We start from the raw sequence: 22,811 nt of genomic DNA, 5'->3' as shown, positions 1-22,811 counted from the left end.
TTTGGTGAGGGTGCTGACTCCAAGACCACATCCAGGACCCATCTCTCCCCAAATACCAAAGGTGATGGTGTCAGGCTGCAGTCAGGAGCCCTGGGATGCCTGAAACCATCCAGAGCTCAGTTTAGGCACCCCAAAACCCACCTCTGGGTGCCTACAAACATCCACAGCTTCTCAGCCCCCTGCAAACAGCTCCCTTTGTGGCTTCTCAGTATGTTGTTTCTCTTCCCTGGAGGACACATAGCTCCTACTTTATTGTACTTTATCCAGGCACTGTTCTGCATGCACAATTACTTAGCTCCTCGTGGCTTGCTTATGCTTTACTCAACACCAAGAAGCAGCAGTATTTCACAACAAATAAAGTGATTAAGTTCCCAATCTCCCTGTTATCATCCCCATTTTACAGACAGGGAGCCAAGGCACAAGCACAGTGATGTAAAAAACATCCACTCCGTTACGTGCACCAAATCTGAGACATTTAGATGTGATTTTTTGAGAGTGCTTAGCATTAAATGACACTTTCCCTGCTCAAAGTACAGATCTCATTGACTTCAGTTGAAGTTTTTACAGCTTCACATTAATGCAGATCATTCCCAGAGCAGGTTCATCAGCTGTGCTGAGCGAGGCAAAGGTGAAAAAGTAGGATATGATCATGCCATTAAAGATGATTCCATAATGCATATGCACAGAGGGGCTCCTGAAGGCTGCACAGCAAACCGACCCTGGCACTTCCCAGCTCTGGAGTTCTGCAAACTCAATAACATTTCCTAAAGAGGAGCTGTTGGGGGTTTTATTCTGGGCAGGGAGGAAGGTTCAGCCTGGAGAAAGAGGACAGGATTCAGCATCACCCCACCTTTGGTGGGCAAAACTCTCCCTGGGGTAAAATCCCTTGGGCAGGCTCGTCCCTGACTGCTCTCTGCCCTCTCACTGCTGTCCCAGGATATCCCATTCCTTTCCCCCATTCTCCCAGCTCCCCACCAACCCCAAAGTCACTGGTTTTGGCAGCTGCTGTCTCTGTGCTCGAGGACGGACGATTGATGCTGGCTCTCACAGCTAAATCCAAACAAGGCTTCACGCTGTGTGCAGCAATTCAAGTTTTTCAAAAGCACTTTTGAGCTGGACAAATTAAGGCGGTTCTCTGCCTCTAAAAGAGGGACCCTCCACAAAACGCCTGCCTCGGTCCTCTGCAACAGTGTTGCCTGGTGGGAGAAACAGAAATCTTAGAAAAAAAGGCAATCAAGCAAAAGCCGAGACAGAAGGCCTGAGATCTCTTTGCCCTAAATTGTTACAGGTTGGAAACATCATGAGATGGGTCAGGCCAACCCAGCACCAGGCAGCGATTGCAGCCCTGCCTAGGATGGCTCAAATACAACATGGATTCACATGGATTCCACGTGCCATGGCAAAAAAAATGTCATTAACGGCAATATTGCCATTAAACTCAGTGCTGTGAGGAGCTCTGGGCATCTCCTCACCACCTCAGCTGTATCCAGTCCCAGCGTGGGAGGTCACATGTTGGAGAGAGCAGGAGAATCCAGCCACCCTCCCCTGTCTCTGCCCTTCCAAGCCATCAGCAAACAAAGACTTCAGGTTCCAGCTCATTCAGCATTCCCAAGGCATGAGCTAAAGGATTTTCCCATTTAAACCAGATAGAAATTTCAGAAAGGAGCTTGGCTGTGCCAGTTTCCCTCTCTCCACCCTACTTCCATGGCTGAGAAATTGGGAATTTGCTTGCTGGGAAGGCCAGGAAGACGAGAGAGGAGGTGGAAGGACCCCAGCCCATGTGCAGATCCATCCCCTGCTCCTGGGCCCCACAGCTGCACAGTCCCCCAGCCCCATGGAAGCAGAGATGTCCTACACTGCCCCGTGGGACAGATCCAGTGTGGGGCTTTGGTCATCCCAAGCATTTTGCAATGGCAAGTGGAAAATGCCAGCTTGGGACTCAGACTTCAGCCTCTTCTTAGGCATGAATGACTCACTGGGGTTTTCCTTCCCTTTGACGCCTTTCTGGGGTATTTTGCACATGTTTTTTGTCCTAGTGGTCTCTTCTGGATCTGATTCTGGATCAGTTCATGGGGGTCACATGGAAAAGCTGGATTTTGCAGGGAAGCTGGGAGAGGTAGGGGCCACAGCCCAGACCCACCCCCTCTAATTGCCCATTGACCGGGCGGGGGGGGGGGGGGGGGTTTCCAATACACACATAAAGTGCCAAGATGTGGTGCTGATAAGCACTTCAGAAACTCTGATAGGATCAGATTAGATAAACAGGAAACAGCCAGGGCTGATGGATCAGATATCCATGTCCTGATTTTTCACAGATGTTCCTATCGATCTGCTGGGAACAGACAGCACCGAGCTCCTCAGAAACTGTGTGCCAGGGACCAGCCATCTCCACACAGACAGGAATGGGTGTTGGGAATGCAGATCCCTATGGAATGCTGGCTGCAGCATCTCCACACAGACAGGAATGGGTGTTGGGAATGCAGATCCCTATGGAATGCTTGGCTGCAGGCAGGACAGCCCTGGAGGAGCCAGCTCTCAGCACCACTGCTCAGCAGCCTTGTGCAGCCCCAGGAGCAACACCAAGCTCTGCCATAAAGCTCCACCCAGATAAACCCCATGAGACCCCCACGCACCTGGGTGACCTTCACCAACCCCTCTGCATCCCAGGGGTCACCAGATCCCAGCCTCTGTGGCTTCCAGCCATGGCATGGGGTGAGTAAGGAGCCCATGTCAGAGGACTGCGCACGGCTGCACAAAGAGAGGGGTGAGAGCCTGCAGGAAGCAAAATGGGAGCTTTTTTTGGGAAACAAACCTGTCAGCTGTATTATAGAAAACATCACACACCTGGGTCAGTTACTAGGGATACATTTATGCATATGCATCCATATATGCATAGCTTTGCTGCTATATATAGCACCTTCCATCAGCAACACTCGCTGGCTCAAAGAAAGCCAGATGAATGTCCACAGACAGAGGAACTGAGGCACAACTAGATTATTTACAGCTCATTTCCAGAAGTACTCTTTGAAGTTAGAATCCAATTAATTTTATACCTGGTGAGAGATTTGCATTGGGTTTTCCATTCTGGGCAGTTTTTTTTCAAAAGGGCTTGGCTCTCACCTAGCCACCCAAAGCAGACCGTGTTTTCCAAGGTGCTCAGCATCCAGGAGCAGCTCCATGGAGCACAGGTGGATTTGTCACAAGGGCAGCACTCTGCTCTGGAAGCCACTGGTCACTGAGACCTTCTGAGGACACCACCTCCATGGGTCTGGTCTCCAGAGGTGAGGAGCAACCTGATCTGCTGCTGCTTTTGGTAGGCAGCCATCCCACCCTTGCCTGGAGATGTTGGCACCTCAGAGCAAAGAATTTCCTACCCTGGAGAAAGAGGGATTTGTGTTTGGATCCCTGAGCAAGCTCAGTGCAGGATCAGAAACAGCACAGCTGGCTCAGGGGATGTGATGGGCATTGGTGGCTGGGGAAGGTCAGGACCACCCTGGGCAGTAGGCACATCTCATAAAATCACTCTGGTCATTACCCAAAACTGCTCCCACACTGCCTGGAGGGTTCCTCTTCTACCATCCCTGCAAAGCTGTGCCACTCTGGCTGTGGGCCCTGCCTGGACAGACCTCAAAGCAGCCACACACGGATCCCACCTCACAGACTCCTCGGGGCTGTTTAGCCCTGCACTTGTGGCACTCCTTCAAGTCTCTTCAGCGAGCCTTTCCTGATCTGTAGTGCCATGAATATCCCATCAGAGACACATCCCACATCCCACCCCAGCACGAACAAGAAGCCCACAGCCTGGGAAGCTCTGATCCAGGCAATGGCTGCAAAGCATCACCTTTGGACTTCTGAGGAAGAGACGGAGCTCCAAATGCACATGAAAGCCCCAGGGGCCAACGTTTCCCAAACAAACAGCTCCCACCACGGGTGCTGCAGCATTGCCTGCCTGTAATGAGCTGACCCCCAGGCTCCCTCCTGGCTCTGCAGCTCGTGGGATAATTGCTGCACATTTTTAGCCTTGCCTGCAGCCATATTGTACAGCAAAGGATGCCAAGTGGTGTCCAGGGCCAGGTGTGTTCAGGAAAAAAGAATAATCAGCATCTAAAAAAAGGAAGAGGGAAAAGAAATAAAAAGAAGAAGAAAAATCTGACGCTAAACTCTGTTGTATTTTGGGTTTTGGTTTTTTTTTTGATGAACCAAACTGGCTGCCATCGAAGCAAATGACAGATGAAGAAAACATTGACTTTTTGCTTGGGTCAATAAACAAGATAAATTGAGTGGGGAGTTGGACGTGGAACAGGGAACAGCATCATTTGCCTGAGGAGGAGAGAGGGTTAAAGACAGAGAGGCTGAAGCAGGTCATGTTTGTATCTCATGTAAGGGTGTTTCACCTGGGAGCTCAGCACTGGCAGGCAGAAACTGTGCTGGCTCTGCCAAGGCTTGGAACTGTGCCATGGGACTGGGTCTGATGTGTTTGAAACAGACAATCCCAGACACAAACCCTGAGATGAGATGACAGGGGATTGTATTCCTGAGCATCTGCTGTGCCAGGGGCTTTGTCCAGAACGGGTGCACAGCCTGTGCAGGGCTGAGACCTGACTGCTGCTGCTCCTGGAGTGCCAGCCCAACCCTGCCCCAAATCTGAGAGGCCAAGCATGGGATTCAGCTCATCTATAGATACACCCAGGACTGGTTGCTTTGGACTTTTCCAAACTCACAGGGAGAAACTGGCTCATTTGTGGATGATCCCCCTGCCTTAAGGCAGTGAAAAAGAGCTGATCCATGCCCTGAGCCTCACAGACCAGATCTCCAGTGGTTAGAAAAGGCAGCCTTGAGGATTGGACCAGACACAGAGCTAGAGGTGCTCTAAGCTACTCCTGAGCACAACCAAATCAGCCCCAGCCTACAGCCCCTGGAACTGCTTGTACTGGGTGCTAGGGAGAGGCCCTTCCTGAGGAGGAGTAAGGCCTTGAGATCACCCACAGCATAGGACAGGTAAAACACCACCTGGGAGAGGCATCAAAGGCCTGCATGATGGCAGAGGTGGCAAGGAATGCATCAGGAATCCAGTCCCACAGGCAATGATGGGAGCTACAGGCAGGTGTGCGTGAGATGAGAACATTCCTCCCCTCAGGCCAGCCAGATCTCAGCCATCAGGTTTGTTTCAGCCGCCACAGTGTCGTGGTGAAGGATATTAGGTTTGAACCACAATTCACAGCGGTGTAGGACGTGGTCGTCACCATTGCTGCCTGATTTGATCTGTCAGAATCCATCAGCAGGAGCTTTGCCAAGGAACCCTCTCTCCAGCTGCACATTTAGCAACAGGAGATTGATGACAGGAGATTAAAAGAAAAAAGGGTAACAAAGAAAGACAAGAGCAGCGTTTGTACACGGCAGGACCACCCTCCTTCTCCTGCACATCATACTTCACTCACCAACCTTAGTTCTGTGTCTGTCTTAATTAAGAAGACTAAATGGAAAAGCCTCCATGCTAATCTAAGGTCTGCCTTGAGGGGCTGAGGAGGATGCCCAAAATGTAATTTGCTTCCTTTAAAAGACATTAGAAACAGCCACAGAGACACACGGCCTTCCACAGTCCCACCACAAACCCTGCAAACCACCGGGGAGCAATGGGTGAAGATCTGATGGATGCCAGGAGCATCCCTCAGAGCCTCCTGGTAGAGAGGGGAGCTGTGAACATCAGGGGGGCTCTCAGAGTGGGCAGGGAGCAAGGGAGGGCTGATCCCTTCCCCAATATCAGGATGAACTCCACTCCTCATCAGTGGGGGATCCCTCAGCCTGACTCGCTGCACACCGCAAAGGAGAGAGAGCGATGCCAGTCCGGTGCTGTTCGTGAGGAGAGGTGAGGATTACCCAGAGCCTCGCCCAAAATACAAGCCAAAACTTCCCTTTGATTACACACACAAGGGCCAAAGCATCGATTTTCAGCCAATAAGCAGCAGCAGAAGCAACCTCTGCTAATGGGACCCTTGGAAAAGGAGTCACGCTGGAGGTTTGTGAAGGCAGAGCTCACTGGAGAGGCAAACCTGGGGATCTCTGAGCAGGAAAACAGACAGTGGTTGTATTTTTAACTTTTCATCCAAACAGGCTTCTCCAGACATATTAGTGAAAAGTGGGGATCACAGCAAAGACTGAGCTTTACATGTTTCTCCAAGTTTTAATCCGGATGGAAGGAGCACTGCAGAGCTGGAACACTGCTCAGTCACTGGCCCGAGGGCAAGGAATTTGCTTTCAGCATTTGGACTAATTCATATTAGAAGATTCTCATTTGACTTCAGCAATATTCACCTCCATCTATCCAAAACCAAACTGGGTGTAAAGAAATGCAAATGGCATCAAAACTCCTGAGGGCCTGCCCTGCCACAGGAGAGCATTCCCAGGAATAAAGCTCTGAGCAGGAGCTGGCATTTTGAGATCGCCTGCAGACTCAGAGGGTGAAATACTGTCTGACTGTGGGCAGGCTGCAGGATGTGCCAGTGCTCCAGCCTCCTCATCTGTAAAATGGGGACAGCAGCAGCTACCTGCCTCCCACTGTGCCACACAGTTAATTAATGTTCCTTTGAGTTGCGAAGATTAAAAGCGGCGTAAAACCACAAAATAGCGGTTTATTATTATTATGAATGAAGCCTCCACTCTTTCCATCAGTGCCCCTTAAAGCAGTGCTGCTGCAGACACCGTGAATTGCTCCCAGCAGTTCCACCACTGCTGGCATTCGCAGGGGTTTGACTGCAGACTTCCAAGTAAAAGCTTTGAACGTGTTGGGGAAGAAGAAAGAAAGAGGGAACAAACAGAAACTTCCACCCCATTTTGTGCTTCGCACTTGCACGTGATGCTCCCACAATGTTCTCACCCTCCCAGGGGCTGGAACAAAACAAACCACAGACAACAGCATCTCTTCACCTCCTGTTCTTTGCCCACACAGGCTGCCATATCCTGGCATGGGGGATGTCAGAACAGGTCGTACTGCGAGGGCACAGAAACACCAAACTGGAACACACGGCTGCTTTAGGAAGAGTTTAAGATACTGTCTCTATTTTTAACAGGTGGAGAGGTTTAGCACAAGAAGCAAACCAGGGGCAGAGCAATATGGCCTAATTATGGAGGGGCACGAACAGGCTCCTTGTTCCAGTTGTTCCAGATGTTGGCACCACCCAAATCATGTCCTGTCCTCCCAGGGGCACTGGAGGGAGGGGCCACAGGAGCCCTCCTCACTCATCCCCTCACCCTGGGGGCTCTCTGGCCCCTACAAACCCTCCTTTACCCTTATCCAATGCCATAAGCATCAAACCTGGAGAAGCAGCTGCCCAGTTCCCATCACAACCCCTGAGCCAATCCCCAGTCCCTGTCCCAGCCCCATTCTCAGTCCCTGTCCTGCCACAATTGGTTTTGACTTGGTAAAATCAGATTAACACACAGGAGAAGGAAGTTCAGATCCTGGCTCAAGCACTTCAGGCAAGTCTCCTTTTTCCATCTACTCTTCCTGCATTATTTAACAGAGGACCAGCACTATTTCCTTGGCTGCCCCTTGCACATCTTCAGCCTGCATCCCCCTGAAGTAGAACCCCCTCCTTTGATGCCTCTGCTGGCATTCTGCTCTCCTGACCCTGCAGCCAGTCCCTCCATGCCCTGGCACTGCAATCCTGACCTGGCAGAGCTTGTGGCTCTCCATCCCTCTCCCCCAGCCCTGCCATTCACCCTCTCCAGACCCTTCCAGCACGCCTGGCTGAAGGACTGAGATGCCTGCAGCACACGGTGGCCATGCTCCTCCCGACAGGCACCTTTCATGTTTAATTCAGCGGCTGGTTTAGTTAATCTATTTTTTAATAATTCATCCCTTCCATCTTAATTTTGGTAGTTGTTGAAAATCCCTAATAAAACATTTAGGGGCTCTTTTACTGGAGCAATGGCATGATTTACTTGATGAAATCCAGTCTTTGAAGTCCTATCTTAATTCCCTCCCTCCCACCGTGCCTCAATCCTGTTTATCACTGTGCCGGAGGTAAGAGGTTCTTGTCGAGTTTTGTAGCACTTGAGACGCTTGGTCAGCGTTAATAATTCAGCTGCCCTGCACAGCTTAGACAAATCTTGTATCAAAACAGCGTCTTCCTTTTATTAACAGCTCCCTCTGCCACCACAGAGCTGGGCATGGGCTGGGATGCAGAGCAGAAGGAGCAGGCTGAGCATCCTGACCTGGCAGAAGCACCAGGAAAACTTCACAGGTGCCAACTGCATTGTTGGGAGAATATATACCCTTTTACAAGCCTTGTATTTCATCCTCTACAGCCCGAATGGGGAAACATGCTGGGTTTTTGCATCTGTAATTGGGGAAGAACAGATGGTGGAGGCACAGTTGGAAGTAATACGGCCATTAAAATAATCTATACGGCTTGTAATTCCCCCTCATGTGGAGACAGAGGAGGGCTTGCCTCTGCCCCAGTGCCCACCCAGGCTGCAGGAAGGGTGGGCACAGGTTTGGGGCTCTTTCTGTTGTTGGGATATTTTGGTGGATTTTGATGGTTTTTGCTATTTCCCTTCACCTGGGATGCTCCTTGGAGCGATTTGAGGAGGCAACAGCTGAACCAGAGCTGCTTCCACTGGGTAGTTTTTAACTCCCATGTGCCATGTGGAGCACATTTGCTGCCCATATCACCCACTTAAAGGAGCTTCTAGCTTTATGCATGCCTTAATGATAGAAAAAGAGCAGCAGGAAGCCCCAAGCACTTCAGAGAGATCACGGCATCTCTGCAGTTAAATTTCAAATGGGGATGATGTGAGAAAGAATTATGGAAAAACCCTTCTGTTGATTCATGAAAATGGAAACCTCTCAGGAGAACACACTGGCTTTGCCATCCCCTCTGTCACCTACAGGTCCTGAGAGTGAGAAAACGTAAAATCAGAGTAGGAAAGTTGCCCCAAAAAGCCCAAACGTACAGCCAATATATGGAAATTTATTGTTCAGCATGATGTAGGTCATGGTTTCAGAGACCTCTGTGCCCTCCAAACACCCCAACCACCACTTTGCTTGGTACCTCTTGATGGATGAAGGTTTTCCTCTAGGATTTGATTACTGCTTTGTAGCAAATTGGTTTTTTACACACAGTCATATTATGGGAAAGGTCCTACTTCAATACAAAATTGAGAAAATGGATGAAATCTCAAAAAAAAATCACACTGGAAGGTGTAATCCCTTCCCACTCAGACCCAGAGGCGTCGACATCCTGACTGATGGAGGGGAGAAGGAAAGGGAATTGCAGCAGCAACCCCTGGCCCTGAACCCAAGCACCCCAGATCCCTTGGGCACTCTGCTTCCCCTACAAAACCTCCCCAGGCAGGACAGAATTATTTTCTCAGGTAGAAACCTCTCTGTTGGACTTAAAATCTTCCTTCCTCGCAGAAGCAAATCCAAATCCAACCTCTCCAAATTTTTACTCTGAGCCCAGAGCACGAGGGAGCCAGCAGGATGTTACCTTGGCAGCTGGCTTTGCTTTATGGAACTGTAAATATATTTTTTTAATGGGCTGGCGGCAAGAAAGATGCGTTCCCAGGCTCAACAACATCCAAAATTAACTGTGATTCATTTCAGAACGGGCAAAGGGGTGGAGGAAGGGGGAACGTGAGCCTGAAACCTGCAGAATATAAAAGCCTTGAAAGAAATTGCCAAAAATCCCCTGCATCGCTGCCTTCTGGCTCTGGAAAAGAGATTAAAAACCTGAGCAGCATCAGGGTGAAGCAGACGTCACGGAGGCCACCCCAGGCCATGCTCATGCTCACATAAGACTTTTCCTCCTTGTTACTTTCCTGGAGACGAAGCAGCCTTGGCAGCACAAAGCTCTGCCCCTCTCCTCCCATCTCCTGGCACACCTAAACCGAGGAGGCGCTGCTGTGTCCAGGGATTCCAGCTCTGCAGGGCCCTTGGGGATTTCTGAGGGACCCTGACTTCCACACCAGCATCTCACCCTTCTCCTTGTGCCAGAGCATTTCTCCTCACGTGCCTTCCTTAGCCCCGGTGCCTGACACCTAATTTGAGTGACCCTTTAGTGACTAATTTAATTACCCCGGCCCACAAACTGACAGACAGCTGTTAAAAATGGTTATTGCATTATTAATACGCTCCAGTAATTTCCCATTAAAACTATACTGTTAATAATTTTTTCCCCCTGTATTTCTTCCCTCTTAATTAGTCTATTTAAAACTTTGAAGGAATATTCTCTTTATGGTAAATGGGAGCGTCGAGCAAATTACATTTTTGATTGAATACTTCTGTGATAGGCCAGCAAATAAGACCGTTGAGTTGTTAATTATTGTCAGAGTTTCACACGATGCCTGCTAATGAGGCAGTCAATCTTCTCTGCCATTACTGGAATATTAATGGAAGCCTTTGGTATCGATTTTGTCACCAGGAAAGGTGAGAACTCCTCCTACCTGGGGGGCTCCAGGGAGGGCAGGGGGATCTGCACTGGGAGGGGACACTGAAGGGACCAGAGCCCTTGGGGTGGGGTGAGGCAGGAGGGCTTGAAGCTGGTGGAAGCTCTGGAATGTGCCCATGGCAGCTTGTGCAGCTCATGGACCCAGTGGAGGGTTGGCACATTCCCACAGGGATCAATCCCACCCACAGGCACACCCAGGCAGGACAGGTGACAGAGGGGTGACACTTCCTGCTGGTCCCTGTCCCCTCCCTCCCTGTCTACTTCTCAGTTTTGAAGAATATCAGATTCACCCCTTATCTTTCTGTGGTAAGACAACTTTTATCTTCTTTTTTTTTTCCCCTTTTTTTAAGGAAAGGGAAATACCTGATCTGTCTGGACTGCAGCAGATAACTTGATAGAGTACGCACGGAAGTTACGAGTAAAGCAACCACGGATAAGGATCGACATGAAACCACGAGGTGGCCCAGAGACCGTACAAAAACAGCCTTTGAGTTGTGCTGGGAGATGTGACAGGGAGCTTTTTGTTCCATTTCTCCAGCCCTTTGGGCCCTGATCCTGTTTGATTTTCACACTGATGTTCTCACTGGAGAATGGAGGAGTTTGGCAGCAGAGTCTGTCTGTGTCAAAGTCACAGGAATTCTTTTCCCCACCAACACACTCACAGAGCAGGAGCAGCGTGGGGCAGTGCCCAGTGCCACCCCCAGTGCCAAAGCCATCTCCCTACTAAAAGCATCTTGGCCAAGCCACAGGGAATCCCACCAAAAAGAGATTTTGTCACAGGATAACTGTGATTGGGCGAGGGAACCCACCCCAGAGCCATACGTGTCTGTGACCCATGCTCTGCCTGTCCCATTAAGTCCATCCCTCTGGGTGGGCAGGGATCTGCAATTCCCTGAGCTCCCTGGCACATGTGTGCCATTGAAAGATGCCACATGTGCTCTGCTGCTGTATGCAAAGCAAGGCTGAGCAGCACAGACCCTGCTCCCCTGGGCTGTGGGGGCCGTCGTGTGGCACAGCCCACCCATCAGCCTTCCTCTGCCTTCACCCTGAGCTCATCCACCTGAGAAATGGGAGCCTGACTTGGCCTATGCAGCACCAAGTCCAAGAAGAGCCCTGGATTTCCTAAATAGGTCACCCAGAACCTGCTGCTGGGTTTTATTTCTGTAGCTTTGCTCTGAGGAAGCACCTGTGCGAGTGCTTGACCCAGAGACCTGCAGGACTGATGCTGAATGCAGACACAGTGCTGGCCCTGCAAACCAGCTCAGCTCCCCCTGAACTGCTCCAGCCTTCCCAGCCCAAACCTCTCCCAGCCCTGCTCCCACTGGGAAAGCCAGGACAGACAGGATGGACCTTGCAAAACCCATTATCCATTATAGCAGGTGACAGGCTGACCCAGGCCGTGCTGTCACAGCTGCTGCTGAGAGGCCAGAGCTCAGGGACCTCACCCCAGCTACTCCAGGTGCACAGCCAAACACACACCCTCCACAAAAATGAGATTGTTTGGGGCTGTTCTGACCTGGTGATTCAGGGAAAGATGTGTGTGTAGGAGTTGGAGGTTGCAGTGTCGGTGGGAAGGCTCCCACCTCTCTGTATTCCCTGTCACCCACAGCTGGAATGACACCAAGAGACAGGCACACATGGAGGACAATGTCCAGCCTCCACAGGAGCAACCTCCCATCCCTCTCGTTCCAAGGCAGGATGTTCTGTGGTTTCTTTTCCACCCTGGAAAGCAGCAGATCTGCATGCCTGCTCCCCAGCTGCAGGTGGTGTCCCCCGACCCAGCCACCCCCGCTGCTTCCAAGTCCATCTGCTGCCCGCTTGTGCTTTTTAAGCCAGGTGCTATTTTTACTGCAGTGAAGTTTTCCATACTAAAAGCTCCTTTTCTTTTCATTTTCTATAAAGCAGGCTTCAATAATTCCTCGGGGTCCACTTCCTACCTGCTATTCTACGATTTTGTAAAAGAGGAGGTTTCCATTTATAATGAACTGCCTGTGATGCAGCATATCCCAATTTTACCAGGAAAAAGGGATCTTGTAACCCTCCCTGAGCTCCCAGTGAGATGCCATGAAAAGCCCCTCAGGTCAATAGCATTGCCAATGCTATTCCTCTGTCAGTATCACTTAGCTGTGTTCAGGCAAAAATTATGGCTTTTACCCCCCGCCAAAAAAAGCCATTTCACCCCCATGGTCTGGTACTGAGGCAAATCAACACAAACCCAGGAGAGCTCCTTCCCCTTGGACCCAGCTCCCAGCAGCCAGGCAGGACACTGGGAGGGATTGCCTTGGATTTGCCAATGGTCACACTGGGTAGGAATGAGCTGCTCCTCCCTGAAGTCCTTGAGAAGTTCCTGTAAGGAAGAGAAGTAGCCAGGTCTCCCAACACACCCAATGCTTGTGTGTTGTGAATCCTTGGGGCAGCCCAGAGCTCTCCCCTCCCTCAGGGAGATGCAGGATGGTAACTGGAGCCACCACCAGCAGGGATGGGGAGCGTGAGCCACCGTGGGCAGTGGGGGTGGACAAGGTGATCTTTGAGGTTCCTTCCAACCCAAACCATTCTGTGCTTCCATGAGTCCATCAGTTGAATAGCCATCTATTTATCCAATCACTAGTTTATCATAACCCCTTTAAAACTCCTGAGCTATGGCCCCAGAGAACCCACAGTCCAAACCCAGAGCACCCACAGTCAGCACTAACACCTCCAGCTCTGGCCTGTGCTCGACACACACTGATTAAAAAAAATAGAAGAGAGGAAATGTGGACTGCAGTGAATGAAGAGAGTTCTCCCTGTGAAAGCTCAGTGCATATTTACACAGCATCCTGCTTTAATGCTCAGCTGCTTCATTTGTGTCACTTTAAGCCCTCGGCAGAAGCAGGGGAGTATTAGCTGGGGTTTGTGTGCTGCTGGGTTCTGCACAGCTCCCCACGAGCTGCTGCTGGGAGAGCCCTGGGATGGATGTGAGGAGGCAGTGACAGGGGACAGCCTGTCACTCCTGAACCTGGGACAGGCAGAGGACAGCTCTGCCTTACACATAAAGAGAAACATCAGTTTGCATGGAGCTACCCAGCCCCGTGGATGATCTCTGCTGTGCACTGCCCAGGAGTAGGTTCTCCCCCAAAACTCATCCAGCTGCTGAGCCAACACTCCTGAATGTGTCCCAGTGCAGCTGGGGGCTCTTCACCCTCTGCAGGCCTCCTCTCCACTCTGCTCCACACCAGCCACTTCTGCTGCCTCTGCTGGAGGTGAAACAGGCACTGGATAGATTCTACACAGACTGTGGTTCATCTCCATCCCTCCTTCCCAGCCTGCACTCAGACCAGGCTGGAGTCCAGCCCTGAGCATGGCCCAGCCTGCAGCACTGGGTCCCCAACTGCACCCATCTAACTTGTGATAAAAGGCACTTGGTTGCAATCAATAGCATCTCATAATATCAAAAACACTGCAGGAACCATCAAGAGCTGAATTGATTATGGCACAGTAATTCTTCAGGCAGTGAAAGCAGGGCAATTCCCAAGATGGGATTATTTTTTTGCAAGGCTTCACCTAATTTTCTTGATGTTATTTTCCCCCTGCTCACTTCCCAGCCCTCCTTCCGAACATCTCCAGCTCTGCACTGCTCTTTGATTCAGTCCCTGAAAACAGTATTTTGCTTAACACAGTTAAGATTCTCAGCCAAGTGCCTGGGAAAGCATCACCAGCAGCCAGATTTCTGGGACTGGAACATGTGCAGCAGGAAAAAGTCAAGGAAGATTTTGCTTTTGGCTCTGTGGTCAGTAGCCCACTTTGGGGAGACTAGAAAAACCCCTGACAAGAACTCAAAACACCTAAATCAGAAAAGGAGACCAAATACACAGACCAAAAGGAAATGATACAAAATTTGTTGAGAGTGGAGGCAAAGGGCAGTGGATTTTCAGTCTGATCCAGCCTTGACAAAGCATGAAAAGGTTTTGTGAGCCAGTGGGCAAGGCCACACAGGATACACCATTCCTGCTCTGTGCAATGCTGGCATTGCCTGTAAAACATCCACTGAACTTTCTGGTGCTCCTAAACTCATTTTGAGCTGATTTTGCTCTTTTGTCTGGAGGTGAGAGAGCCAGGGAGGGTCTGCAGAGCATCTCTCCTGCATCTGGAAACTGTGGAATGAAAAGGAGGAGCACTGCACAAGCAAGGTTACTCTGAGCTGCCTGGAAAGTGCTGCATTAAAGGCACAAAGGGCATTTTTTCCCAATAAATCACCCCAAGAGCCAGGGTGACATCCTGGAGTGGAGAAAACCCCTGGAGGGCAGAAGTCAGAGCGGCAGGGCACTGCACTGAAGAGTGGAAACATCACCCTGGCTCTGCTGCCGAGGAGCAGGAGCTGAAACTAATTAACTTCTCTTGTCCTCACGGAGCACAGGCATCCTGGGTCACTGGCTGCCCTGGGGTGAAAATCAAACGGGAGCTTTGCCCCTTGGCCTGAGCTGCTGCCCCTCGTTCCTCCATGGTGAGCCCATGTTTCTCTGCAGCAGCATGTGCATCTCCTTTTTGCCTTTAGCAATTAATAAATCCCTGTAAAAACCAACCTAGAGGTCTCTCTTCCATGGTGCAGCGTATCCTGGCTTTGCCAGGAAGAAGGGAGTCTGGGATTCTCCCAAACTCCCAGTGAGATGTCCTTCCCAAGAGCCCTTTCCAAACCTGCAAGGGACAGGGTCTCCTTGCAGTGCCCTAAAAGCAGAAGGACAAAGCTGCCCTGTTTGTGTCCATCTCCATTCCTGTCGTCTCCACAGAGCTGGTTTTTCCTCCCTGGCTGTGGAGCCTGTCACAGGTTCCTGGCAAACTCCCAGGAACATTTTGGCTCCACTGAATTTTATTAGTTTTGTCCTTTGGCTGAAGTGATCCAACAATAGTTACAGGAAATAAAAACAGGAAGGGAAGAGTTGATCCCATCCACATCAGGCAAGTTTTAGGTAACTGAAATCTCATCAGAACTGGATTTTGGATAGTGCCAGTTCTTTCCAGTGAGTTGTATTAAGAAATAACTGAAGAAAAGTCATTTCCCAGTGTCACTGCTCCACCTGGGCATCATCCCATCACCCTGTCTGGGCCAGGGTATGAGCTGCCTGGTCCTTCCTCCTGCAAACCTTCTAGGCCCTTCTTCAGGCAGGAGTTGGACACAAAAGCAAAGGTAATAAAACTCAAATAGGGGTAAAAAATTGTTATTCATGAAAAAATAGTACAGAGAGGCTGTATAAACAGAGAGGCCAAGGGGCTGTGCTTTGAACAGGCAGCTACAAAGCACACTCCAGCCTCTGGTTAACAGAAAGTGAAGGCAGCGACATAAAAACAAATAACAACATCAAACAGGGCAGGAAAAACACCTTTCAACACAGGAACCCAAGGTCCAATATTGCTACCTTGCATCACCCTTTCTGCTAAACATTCACAGCGTGTTAGAGCCTGGCCTCCCCCTCCAAACCCTCGGTGGCAGCGCTTGTCTCAGCCCTGGCAGGATCCTGCTCCACACTGATCCCACATGGATGGGGATGGACACACAGCTACAACAGCAGATCCACATGGAGAATGTGGAGAAGCCACGGTGTCAAACCCTACTCTGTGATGAGAGATCCCAGAGACATCAGAGGGAATCATTCTGGGTGTGAGACAGCGTTTGCAGATTTGGCAAGTGTGAGGTATTTTTAATTGTCTCAATAAACATATAAACAAAATCTGTTCACTCGCTGGGTTTTTTTCCCTCCTGGGCTCTGCAGCACCACGGACAAGAAGAGCTGCAATCTCTCAGCTGCCAAACCTGGTGCGGGTGCTGATGCTCCCTTCGATGGATTTGCCTACAAGCCAGGCCCAAATTTACATCCCCTGTCCCTACGAGGTTTGATCATTTTCTGTGCAGTTTTATGGCACAGCATTAAGGCCTCAGAAATGCAGTGAGTTCACACAGCAGAGCACAGAGAGTGAAGCTCAGCATTATTGCAGCAGGAGTTACTAACAGCCCCGGATGAGGGAAGGCTGAAATGTTCCCTGGATTTTTTCTGGGCATGAAGGATGCCATGGCTGCTGAGGTTGAGGGCAGTAAAGTCCTTGTGCTGTCCCAGAGGTGCTGGGTGATCCACATTTCAATTCTGACCCACCCTGGATCCTTCCTGGGTGATTTCAGCTCCAGTTTTTTGGGGGAAGGTTCCCCTCTTTCCCCATCACACTGTTCCCTTAACTCTCCTGTTTTGCTGCTCACACCCTTCGGTGGCTGCCGCAAGATTGCATCTCCATTTAGTCACCCCATGGCGAAGTGAGCCGTACCTGACTCTTCTAACCTGCTCTCATAAATCACAGTGGGAAGCAGGGAGGAGGAAAAATCCTGGTAAGCAGCCAGGACCAAGCTCAGCTGACAGCTGCAGGGCAGGGGCTGATGGCTGCCTCTCTGTAAAGCATCTGTCCCTGCTCTCCAGAGGACGAGGCCAAAGGCTGCCTCTATCCCTGTGTCAAACACCAGAAGATGCTTCTCCACCACTTTCTGAGAGACAGCAGCGTCACAGGGTGATAAGGAGCCCAGGCCAAAGCACAGGGACGTTATCTGTGGGGATGATGGTGTCTCTGTGCTGTGCACAGTAATGAATTGCCCTCTCTGCAGAAATGAGTAAGTTGTACCTGCTGATGCAATGATCAATTTGCTCCGTGGTGCAAAGCTGCCCATTCATCATGGCCATCGACTGCAGCCCCTCACACCTTTTTATTGGCCCCAGTGGAGCAGAAGGCTCTGCAGGAGAGGCACAGGCCCCCGAAAAAGAGGCTTCCCCTCTCCCCCAACCTCCTGGCTGAGGGTCCCCATGGCACTGAGCACCCAGAAATCACAGCCTGCTCTGCTCCGGGGGGGGCAGCAGAAAGAAAAGAAGGGAAAAAAAAAAAGGATCAGGTTCCCATGGCATCCCCTGCACAAATGGCAAGAAGAGCTGGCAGGATGCCCTCTGCCTGCATGCCATATCTCATCCCACACGGACCTCCTGACCTTGAGGGATGCTCACCTGCAGCTGCACCCATTCATCTGTGCTCCTGCAGATCAGGAAGGAGGTTAAGGCACAGATGAATTTTTCTGCTGCAACAGCAGGGACAGCAAAGCTGTTTCCACACTCTCCTGGCCCAGATACCCTTTGCCTTTCTCATCCATTTCATTTTTTATCCTCCTCCACTCCCAGGGAGCCTCACACCACAGTGATCACCACTGATTTGCAAAATTACAAGTGCCCAAATCACTGCAAAACCCCTTCAAAATATCACTCAAAACCCCTGTAAGGCTGGGGCAGGAGTGAGGCTGCAAGAGCACGGCATGGCTGAGCTGGTGAATGCCATGGGCAGGAAGAAAAAGTCTTGCTCCCATCCTTGACAGAAGACGGGACCCATGAGGGCACAGAGAGGGGGAGCAGAGTGTTCTGCCCCTGAGAGGATTGAAAATAAAAATAACAAACAAATAAAGAAAAAGTAGAAATAAAGAAATCCAGTTGATTGTACTTTGGCAAAGAATTCAGAGAGCAAAGGGGCTCACTTGGGATCAAAATGAAGATGAATTGACAGCGAGTTCAAGAGAATTCATTCTGCTGCTGAACACTTGTCTCTCCATCAGGACATCTCAAAGGCTTGTCAAGCGAAGGCAAGGCTTTTATTTGTTTCTATGGTTGCCATAACGATAGAGCTATATGTCATGTCAGGCAGCAGCTGAGGCTCGTGCCTCTGATTTAGAGCTGCTCAACAGAAATTATCAACTTTCCTGCAGAGCGGGTGGCACAGTGAACCATGATCTGCCAGTGCCGTGCTCTGCCTCCAGGGTTAGCTCTCCTCTTGGTCCCCACAGCTGTGTGTGCCCCAAGGAATGCTTTTATTATCCCCTGTAGAGATGCTTTTATTATCCCCTAGAGGGATATTTTTATTATCCCTGCAGGGATGCTCGGTGCTGCTGCAGTGGGACCTGGGGGCTGTGGGTCCTTCCCTTACACTGCCACAATTAGAGCAATTCCTGACCCACAGGACGAGCTGCACCTCCCAAGGGCTCAAACAAAGCTGGCAAGGTGTCCAGGGAAGGCCAGCAGAAGGATTGAGCACCTGACAGTAATTTGTTTAACAAAACTTTATGGACTACTGTGTTTAACACCAGGTTAAGGGAGAAATACAGGTAAGAGAGAGATGGGAGGGGAAACGAAGAAGGGTCTTGAAAATAAGCAAGACAAGGTGGGACTGGGATGTATTTTTTGTCCTGGCAAGGAATGTGCTGCAAGGACAGCCTGCCCAGCCTGGGACCCTGGGGAGAGCCCTGCAGCTCTGCTGGCCAAGCTCCTCTGAACAAAGACGTCACCGTGAGCGTGGCTGTCATGGTCCCAGGCTGTGACTGATGCGATCCTTGTGCGGAGGATCAGGCCCTGGGGTCGAGGAAGGGATGCTCAATATGGTCACTGATAAATTATATATGCAAGTTTCATTAACTCCAAGCACTCTCATTCCTAATTTATGATGCACAGCCCTAAAACCTCCAGCACCAAGTTTTGCACACTCCTGTGTCCTGTCCCCTGAAGCCCCCAGAGCACTCTGAGGGGGATGTTTGCACAAAGCCTGATGGCTCCTGTTTGCTCAAAGTTTCTCTATTGATGTGGCTGCAGCAGGGGAAGGTTTGGGCCCCTCATCCCCATCCACCAAAGCACAGCTTGTGAAACACAGAGATCAGCACTGGAGTCAGCATTTCCCCAGAGAGCTGCTGAAAGGCCGAGCCCCACCTGTCCCTCTGCATCTCAAGCATCTTCATAAAAACACAAGACCACATTTGAACCTTTAACCCTGTGAGTTGTAAAGACTTCATCACTTGTTTTCCCCCAAGCAGGCTTTCTGCCATTTCCCTCCATTAAACTCTTCAAGACAAGTGACCCCAGAGCCAAAGGTGTCAGACTAATGAAAGGTCTGCAGGAATGCAGCACGCTCGTTATTACAGACACAGAAGAAACAGCACTGAGCCACCATCAGAGTGTCACAGGACAGCAAACAGGGCATGCCGGGTGCTGAGGCTGTGCTGCAGCTGCTGTAACACAGCCCAGGGTCTGCCCTGTGCCATGGAGATGGCACTGTGTTAAAGCCCAAGCACTGCAGAGCCAGGAAGAACTTCTTCATTGGAAAAGGGCTGTCATGCATTGGAAGGGAGGTGGTGGAATTCCCATCCATGGGACTATTCAAAAATTAACGGAACTTGGCACTCAGTGCACTGGGTGACAAGGTGGGGATTGGTCACAGGTTGGATTCAGTCCCTGAGGTCTTTTCCAACCCAAATGATTCTGTGATTCACCTTCAGGAGCTCCCAGCATGGAGGGACATCAGTGCTGCCACAGTCCCAGAGGCAGGAACCAGAACCTCTCCAGGCAGAGGGAGGGATGGCTGTGTCTGACACCTGCACCAAGGACAGCACGTGCTCACCTCTGATGTGGGTCTGATGTGCTGGGTCACCACCTGAACATCTGAACCACCAAAACTGCTCCCCTGAAAACCTGCTTGTGTCAGAGATAAAGAAAAGAGGCTTCAAGATAAACATCTCTGAAAGCATCTTTCTCACTGTGTGAAAGCACCCAAGAACCTCAGAAGAGGATTCCACCCATCCTGGGGTGCTGAAGATCCTGAGCTTGCAGCTCCTCATTTGAGAAGTGTTTCAGTTCTAATGTAGAAACAATAGATTGCTTCTCACTTCTCACTGTATCTGTGAAACCTCCCATAATTCAACATCAAATATTTATTATTGCGTTTATTAAAGTTTTAATAATTCAGCAACTCCTGTGTGTAAGATACAAGCGCCATGAACTCACACCTCCCTTATTCTACCTGAGCAACTCCAATATTTATACCTGGAATTCTCAGTTCAGGTTCCATTTATGAGGGGAGCAGGCAACAGCCTTGTGCCAAAACCTCCCCTCCTCCTGCCTGGCATTCATCCATCCCAACAGAGACTTTTCCACAAGGAGCAGTGCCCAGAGACAATTACTGCACTGGAGCAGAAAACTAGCTTCTGAGCCTCTACCTTCACTGAGGCACTTTTAATGAAGATGTGAGGAGGAAAGAAAGAAATAATGTTCTCTTGGCACTTTGGCTTGGAAAATATTAGCATAAACCCCTCCCTTTCTCAAATGAAAAGCAGAAGTTGTTGCAGACAAGAAAAACAACGCTCCTAAAAGAGCCAAACTGTGATGGATTTGTACCACAGGTCTCTTTTCGCAGGAAAGGGAACAAGCACTAATTAGCAACAAAAACACACACACTTGGAAGTGAGGGCATCTTAGATGCCAGTCCTGGCTCTGCCGTAGCTTTTGTGGGCACTTGCTTTAACTACAGCCCTGCCAAGAGGGTGGGAGAGAAGAATGGAAATCCATTCCTCATCACTTGGAGGAAAGACAAGACAGAAGGGGCTGGGGGACACAAGGATCCTGCTGGTGCCCAGGGAGATGTTTCATAACACAACCGAGAATTTTCAAGTCCAGAAATTGTGTCTGGAATCAACAGGAGAAAGCAGCAAGAAGGGAGGGAGGGAGGGCACACAGATTCTCCCTGGCACCCAACAGTCACATACTCAATCTTAATTTAATGGGCGAGAAGTAAATACCTTCAGAATTAAACCCTTATAATTTACAGTTAAACCCTCATAAAGCAGACCAAAGTGGATAACCACCACCAAGGTGATCAGTGAAATGCCCAGGCATTCATTGAACTCCAAAAAGGAAAAAAAAACAAATCCTCTATATAATTATGATGAGCAGCATGGCTTTTCACCCTTCATGAGCATCCCAGCAGATATCAGTGGCCAGGTGGATGTGATACAGGTATGAGTTTCAGAAAGATGACAACCACTCCATCCCAGTAAATGCATCAATTTAAGCACTGCAATCTAACATTACATTTAATCCACTCTCAAATTGCCTGGCCACAGGTCCCTACCAATTCACCTGCCTGTACTGGCAGGTTTCAGAGTTACACACTCGGGCCTGGCCTAGACCCATCAGCCCAAAGAGCCTGGAGAGCAATCACATCAGATTTCTTATTGGAAGGAAAGTAATCAAACCTATCATCACAGAAATTACTGTATCCTCAATAACAATTTAAAGAGCAGTGGAGGCACTCAAGCATGAAGAAAACGAGAAAGCTGCTTCCTACCTGACATCTGCTGGATCTTCTGTCACCAGAACATCTGTCTTGCAGCTGGCAAGGGGATTGATGGAAAGCTCCACGGGGGGCACCACGAAGCTCTTACTGACTGGCAGCCACAGCCCTTGACCCAAACTGTAGGTGGACCTGGAAAAAGGACAAACATGTCACACAGGAACAGTGTCCACAGGGAATGGTGGCCCTCCACTGCCTGCTGGGCAGTCAGAGCAGTGGTGGCACCATGGCATAAATCAGGAATTTGGTCTTGTCCTGAAAGCCAAATGGGAGAGGAATGACTTGAGATGTGACAGGAGAACATGGGGATGGGAAAATTCTTATTTTTATTCCAGGAGGAGTTTCTGTGCATGCTGTCCTCACGTTTGCTGAAGGGACAAGGGGGGAACGTGTCTCTAAAGGACACAAAATGATTCACACAAACTCCTCTCAGTGTCAAAAGAGAAAAGCAGAACCTTTATTCTCTGACTCCAGTATTTATAGGTTCTCAACAATGACCAGGGATTGGATAATCAAGTCACCACCTTCCCAAACACACTGGTCATGAGAAATGCCCATCAAAAGACATTTCTTAGAAGGAATGTGATAAACAACTTATGTTTACAGAACTTTCATGGGAAAGTAACTAAAACTATGAGAACATTATCAGAAGGCTTTAATTTTCAGGGCAACAGGAACCCTTTTCTGCCTTCCAAATACAGACAAATCTTCCAGGTCTGTCACAGACAGATGACAGCTCACCAGCACAAGAATGAGCTGGGATTGACCAAGAGGTTGCATCCACTGGGATGTCCTCGTGGCTCTCCCTTCCCCAGTGCCCCAGCTGAACCCTCCTCTGGCTCACCTGAGTATCTTCTCTGGCGCCTGCTCTCCTGTGACCAAGTCATATCCCCGCTCCAGCGTCGTGTAGGGCCAGGGCCTGGGAGGAGAGAGACAAAAAGCAGCTGAGCACATCACTGGGCTGGGCAAGTGACCATGGGGAGGAGAAGTGGGCTCCTCACCACTGCAGGAGCCGGGGCAGACCCAGCCCAGCACCGTGTCCCCACTCACCCCTCGCTGTGTCCCCAGTCGCTGCGCACACACAGGTGCCGATGCACGGGGTCCGGGGCGTACCCTTCATGGCAGCTGCACTCCCCTAGAACAGAGCAGGGAAGGATGAGATGTCTCTGGCCCAGAGACATGACTGCAGAGTCAGGC

At 50.1% G+C, this 22,811-nt stretch overlaps 1 protein-coding gene across 1 annotated transcript in view; it reads right to left on the bottom strand.

Moving 5' to 3' along the window:
* The window catches only part of ASTN2 (astrotactin 2), a 304,458-nt gene that overhangs the window by 149,376 nt on the left and 132,271 nt on the right, over positions 1–22,811 (bottom strand). Inside the window, exons 8-10 of the mRNA XM_005527196.3 lie at positions 22,665–22,749; positions 22,459–22,533; positions 21,609–21,746 (exon numbers count right to left, since the gene is read on the bottom strand). Of these exons, the coding sequence (XP_005527253.1) occupies positions 21,609–21,746; positions 22,459–22,533; positions 22,665–22,749 (298 nt within the window). The remainder of the gene's footprint in view (positions 1–21,608; positions 21,747–22,458; positions 22,534–22,664; positions 22,750–22,811) is intronic.

The sequence above is a fragment of the Pseudopodoces humilis genome, chromosome 22, assembly GCF_049639895.1.
Source record: "Pseudopodoces humilis isolate 2021_Gansu_Grassland_sample_001 chromosome 22, ASM4963989v1, whole genome shotgun sequence".
In the NCBI taxonomy this organism is placed as follows: Eukaryota; Metazoa; Chordata; class Aves; order Passeriformes; family Paridae; genus Pseudopodoces; species Pseudopodoces humilis.
Note: the sequence above shows the minus strand (reverse complement) of the source record. Positions and strands in the feature narration are given on the sequence as shown.